General features: G+C 34.3%; 1 protein-coding gene across 4 annotated transcripts in view; it reads left to right on the forward strand.

Moving 5' to 3' along the window:
* Window positions 1-6385, forward strand: part of LOC113518531 (E3 ubiquitin-protein ligase MYCBP2) — a 162209-nt gene that overhangs the window by 38108 nt on the left and 117716 nt on the right. For all 4 annotated transcript variants that reach the window (XM_031911492.2, XM_052896688.1, XM_031911494.2 and 1 more), the window contains exon 34: window positions 2139-2304. In XM_031911492.2, the coding sequence (XP_031767352.2) occupies window positions 2139-2304 (166 nt within the window). The remainder of the gene's footprint in view (window positions 1-2138; window positions 2305-6385) is intronic.

The following is a 6385-nucleotide window of genomic DNA, read 5'->3' on the forward strand; positions in this document are numbered from 1 at the left end:
ACGAAGTATTTACACGACACGATGTTGCCACGTCTGTATTACCTGTCATAATTTAAACAATTGAAATCAAATTATATATATTACGGGGTATGGAGGTGTTGTACTATAATCCTCAAAATTGATTTAATGTAGAATTAAAAAAAAAAAAAAAAAAACATAGCTGTAAAAAATATTAGTTTTGTGCTCTTACAGCAAATTAATAACAATTATTAATTTATTATTATTTCTCACGAAACAATTATTATTATAATATATTTATATTTTAAAATGTAATGGCAAAAAAGTGTTGTCACTTCAAAAATAAAATCGGTTTTATATTTCTTAGCCAACTCAAAAATCATTTCAACCATATATTTTTTTGTATCTTAGCAGAAAAGTTACTTCAGTTGATTTAAATAATATGGATTTAATAATTTATTAATGTCAGCTCATAATTGATTCACGCGGAGATATAGCGTGTGCGCAAAAAAAAACCATGTAAATTAAGAACTTCTTTTTAAAATTGTTAAAAAAAATTGTCGGGTAACGCAAACATTGCACGGTTAGGTTATGAACATTCCTAAATTAAATATTATTTGAGCGTAATGATTCATTGTGTCTAATCATTTACAACGGATGATTCCGCTCGTGACCGGAATTAAATGGTGCAGGTGGCGAATATTATGCATCGTACTTGTTTAGAATAACGATAATACGACCAGATTGGTTGGTTGTTGGCGAATAAAAAAGTAAATTTTAATACACCAGTCAGTTAAAGCAGCAGTTGTGTTTGCATGGCTGTCTTTCGGTTTGAAGGGTGGGATATGGCGTGAATTTACTGGGTACAGAGGAATAACATCTGAGTCCTCAGGAATGGCAACGCATGGGGTGTATCATGGGCGAAACAGTATACTTACTCTGTTATGTCCATGGTACTGCTCATGTCTATAGGCGACGGTTAACACTTTCCATCAGGTGGGCCGTCAGCTTGTTTGCCATTCTAAGTTGTATAAAAAAAAACTGATATTCATACGCTCATGATTCTAGATCTCTGTACCCTGTAATTTTACTGTCATATATCCATCATGTCAACCGTTATATGTCCACTGCTGGACATAATATGCTATATTTTAATTTTTAAAATATTATAACACCAATTTGGAAGTTCTTTGATTCTGCGTGGATCACTGGTACGCACCTCTTTACATTTCTGTCATTCATGTATGTGTATATGTTTGGTTTTGTACAGGTAGTTGCACACAACCATTTTGCATACTTTGTTTTATAGTAATAGGTGGCCGACGTCCTTGGTGGCACTAAAATTATTGATATTTAGATACATATGTATATATATTGTTATTGTGTCTACTGTTTATTGACCTAAATAAATAAAAAAAAAAATTAAATAAACCTTCCCAAAAGGGGAGATTTGCCAGTAGTTGACACGTTTTGCAGGCGGTTTCGCAACCGGAGTTAGTCTTTTAGAATTGTTTAAGAGCGACGCTGCTGCCCATCTCTTACTATTAAGTTCCCTTAGTCGCCTCGTATGACACCCACGGGAAAGGAAGGGGTGGCCTATTCTATGACGGAACTACACAGAAAAATGCCTTCATATACATTCATATACATTCTTCGAATATTAAGCATTGTCTGGCGGAAGAAACATGAGTTGGACAGAGATAGAGAAAACTTTCCCTTTAGTATAGATCTTTTTTAATTCTATAAAAATAAAACAATAACTCTGCACGTGTTCTTCGCTTACTCCAATAAGGGGTGGAAGGTGAGGATAAATTTAATTTACCAGCAACTAGCGACGATTGTTTCAATTTTATCACTGTATGGTGATCAACCTGACGTGGTATATCGCTGGCAGTGATGTGGAGACTATCCATTTTTGTGAATATTTTTAATGGAATGAAAATTGAACGGTAACTCCGTCTTTGCTATCGGTGTACGCTGGTAGAGTGCCAGTGGGTGATGATAGGTGAGGATGAAGTCTGATCAGTTAGTTTATGGTGATGTATTCACCTGAAGTTAACTATGAGTGTGATGGTTTCTAAGAGAATCACCCAGAGTGCGAGTTGATGGTATATCGATAGCAATTTTCATTACTCTTTCTCCCCTTGCTGGGAATATTAATCAATCGACATTTTTCCCAGCGACCATAGTCGAGGTGCAAATGCTCGCTATGATAGGGTCCAGTCCGGGAGCGGAGGGCGACTCCGGTAGCCACGACGGCAGCGAGTACCTCCTCTTGTCCAGGGGACTGGAGCTCTCCTCGCCACCCACCATCCACCAAGTTCTCGACGGCCAGCCACTCTTGCGGTGAGTTGTAGATGTTATTAAAATTCATTTATGGAACTTAACGCGATTACAGGTAAATATTTACTGTTATAGTTTGTTTTAATAGAACATAATGGAAATGTAAACAAACAATTAACTCAACTGTAAGAGTTTTTTTATGTTTAATAGTATCAGCTATTTAATTATCCACTGCTGAACATAAGCCTCCTTCTTGAAGGGATTTTGCCAGTTGTTGACATGCTTGGCAGACGGGTTGTCAACTGCAGTCAGGCTTTAGGGACGTTTTAAGAGTGACGCTGCTGTCCATCCCTAGCCTTCCCTTAGTTGCCTTTTACGACATCTACGGGAAAGGAAAGGATGAGCTATTCTATGCCGGGACCAAGCATCAATAGTAATACTAATAATAAATTTGATTGTTTTGATTTGTTACTAATTTCTTTCTAGAGTATACGGTTCTTTAAAAAGGGTATGTTAAAATTTCTTCAGTATCAGCAACGCGCACGTGACACCCCTAGTGTTACAGTGTTCATTGGCTACGATGATAATTTACCATCAGATGGGCTTTGTATGCTTTTTTGCCACTTGTTGTTATTTTTTCTTTAAGTTCTATTGAAATAGACTATAAGCTTTTTTTAATTTACATTAATATTTATATATTACAAATAAAATTTTAATAATAACAAATAAAAAAAAAAAAGATGATTAATTGATTTAATGTTTCAATTTGTTACTAATTTCGTGTAGAGTTCTATGATAATTTCAACAAAACTTGATTACTTTTTCATTATGTTCTATTGAAATATACTACACAAATAAATATATAAAATGTACTTGTTATTTTATTGTTTTTTTTTATTATTATTATTATGGTATACGTTTTGAAAATAGAAAAAAAAATTCGTTTGTGGATGTTAATTGTAGAGGTGTAGTTATTAAAACTCCAACGACTCGTCCTGGCTTTGCAAGGTAAGTGTATTTATTTTAATTGTCTCTTGAAATTTAGCCAATGTAAGCCATGATCAATATTGATTTATTTGGCTACTTTTTTATACTTATTAGTATAGGCGTAGTTTTTAGCTGTGGTCAAAGACATCATCAGCATATTCTCAGCCATTGTCTGTCCACTGCTACACATAGGCCTCCCCATAGATTGTTATAAGGAACGGTCCTTAGTCATCTGCATGCACTGACTTCCTGTAATGCATTTGAGGTCGTCACTTCATCTATTGAAGGGGGGTCACCCTATACTGCGTTCTTCCGTACGGGGTCGCTATTCTAGAACTTTTTTTTCCAATCGGTTGTTGGTTCTTCGAACTATGTGATCAGCTCATAGGCAAAGACATATTTAAGTGTATATACAGGTTCCTTAAAGGGTTTAGCGCCCCCTCCTTCCCTCTCACTCTTTACAATAATCTTGAATACGCCAGGGCTAATTAGAAATGCCAGTATATATGCTATACGTCCAAATAGTATAAAATATATTGGGGGGGAAAGGGATTGTTAGTAATAGAGACTAAGAATCCTATTGCTAGCAATATACCCAACTAGGTCGACCTCCTCGCGGTTCTCCCTGGAAACTATCATGATTAATTCCAGATGAAATCATTATGATTGGCTAACTGGCCTGTTTTCATCCTCATTGATCATCCTTCACTGGTGCCCCACCTCCGTATCACGTTAGCGCAGGCGGGGTTACCATATCATTTTCACCCATTAAAAAAAAATATGGTCTATAAAAATAAATCAATGATATTGAAGTGGCAGGCACTTTAACACCTACTTGAACTAGTAATATAGTTGTTTGTAATCTCTTGAATGTGTAAGTAAGGTTATAAAATAGTAAGATCACCTACCTGAGGGAGACTTTGTACAAAAGTCGATTGCTTGGATACCTCTGTCCTATTCGTGTTTCTACCGTGAAGTAGTTGTGTTTGCATGGCTGTGTTTCGGTTTGAAGGGTGGAATATGGCGTGAATTTACAGGGTACAGAGGAATAACATCTGAGTCCTCAGGAATGGCAACGCATGGGAGGTATCATGGGCGAAACAGTATACTCTGTTATGTCCATGGTACTGCTTATGTCTATAGGCGACGGTTACCACTTTCCACCAGGTGGGCCGTCAGCTTGTTTGCCATTCTAAGTTGTATAAAATAAAGATGGACTTTTTAAATTTTAGAATACAAATTCAGAACAAGAATTCTGTATGTCTGTTCAACTGACTTCAAAAAGAAATAGGTTCTTAATTCGGTTTATTTTTTTATGTTTGTTATCTCGTAACTCCGTTAGTTGTATACAAATTTGAAAAATTCTTATTTATTCGAAAGAATATATAGACTGATTACATAGAAATGTTATCAAAATCAGTTTGATAGTTAAGTTTTTAAATTAAAATAACTGGGTTTTGTCACAACTAATGTCGTTATGTTTTGTGGAATACAATTTAATTATATTTATAGATTTATGTTGACTTATCTTTTTTTTTTTATTATTATTTTAAGGGCTTTTACCTTCTTCAGGTATATCAGTCCTATCGTACCCTGAACTGATTTCTCAAACAAAACTATCTACTTTCCCTAGACGCGGAAAGAGAAGAATTAATCATATAAATGTACTTATTTATTCCATTAAACGTATTAATGTAAAGATACGATTATAAAATAGACAAAAGATAACATTGTTCTAGCCCACATTATGTTTGCGCCTTATTATTTGCTGGTTTGCTTACTTTCATAGTTCTGACCTAATTTTAATTTGGGTCTTGTATCACGGTTGAGTTCAACTTAGGTTTAGTTTGACTACACGTATAATAATTTGTGTAATTTAAAAATTAAATAATGTAAAATATTTATTACATTAATGTATATTTTTTTACAAATGATAGAATTAAAGAAAGACAATGTTGTTATCGATTTTTATTTTAGAGGGTTTTAGTGTAGAGATGTGTGAAATATATTTTTTTATTATGCAATATGGTACCATATAATTAACAAGCTGGCTGGCCACCTGATCGAAAGTGGTAATCATTGTCTACAAACACAAACAGCACCACGAATGTCTCAGAATGCATCGTAACACTCTTGCCTTCATGCGTTGCCATTTTTATACACTTGCCATTCATGAAGACAAACTATTGTCTCCATATGTTATGCCTGACTGTAATCTAGGGAAGCTGAAGGAAGTGAGAGAAGATTATGCGTATTTAAATTTAATATGAACACAAGAGGGCGTGCAGGATGCTTTATTTAATGTTGAAAATGGTGTATGTTAGAATGATTTCAAGGTAAGTTATTATTAACATTTTTCATATATCTTTCAGCAGCTCCTGCTTATCTTCATACTTATGACTAGTGTATATTGTACTTAGTGATATTAAGTAGTAAGAAATCAGCATATTCGTGTAGTATCATTTTAGCCGTTAACTGTCCATTGCTTAAATCCTTCCTCATAAGGGGAGTTTTGCCAGTAGTTGCCACGCTTGGCAGGCGGGTTAGTCGGCTCTTACGACACCCACAAGAAAGGTAAGGGTGGTCTATTCTATGCCAGGACCAAATAGACATTTATACCTGTAGTGTAAATTATGATAATTTGTTCAATGGATTATATGGATGAATATGGATAGATAATTTTTTTTAAGTATGGATATTCAATAAAGATTTTTGTGCATACATCGTGCATAAATTACTTCATGAATTGAGAATAAACTTAACAATAATATAGAATAATAATACTTACTTAACAATAATAGCGACTGGAATAGAGGTAACCATATAGGCGACTTTTGTGCAAAAGTCTTCCCCTGGTAAATAACACAAACAGATAGGATATCTTATGACCAAATATCTCTTACTCATGTATTCCATTCTCAGACTGCATGTCTGAAATATTTTATATGTTTAATATACAATGTATAAACGTACAAGGAAAATAATAGTATTCGCATAATTGCATATACTTAATTAATTTTATTATCTCTATTTCCAATACAATATAATTAATCATTAGGCAAATATGCAGTGATAATTGCGCAATCATTTAATATTTACTTCGCACATTCGCTGGCAGCAATATACTTACATACACAATATAATTATGTCGTTTGCT

Source organism: Galleria mellonella, unplaced genomic scaffold, assembly GCF_026898425.1.
Source record: "Galleria mellonella isolate WM207_F2 unplaced genomic scaffold, CSIRO_AGI_GalMel_v1 utg33, whole genome shotgun sequence".
In the NCBI taxonomy this organism is placed as follows: Eukaryota; Metazoa; Arthropoda; class Insecta; order Lepidoptera; family Pyralidae; genus Galleria; species Galleria mellonella.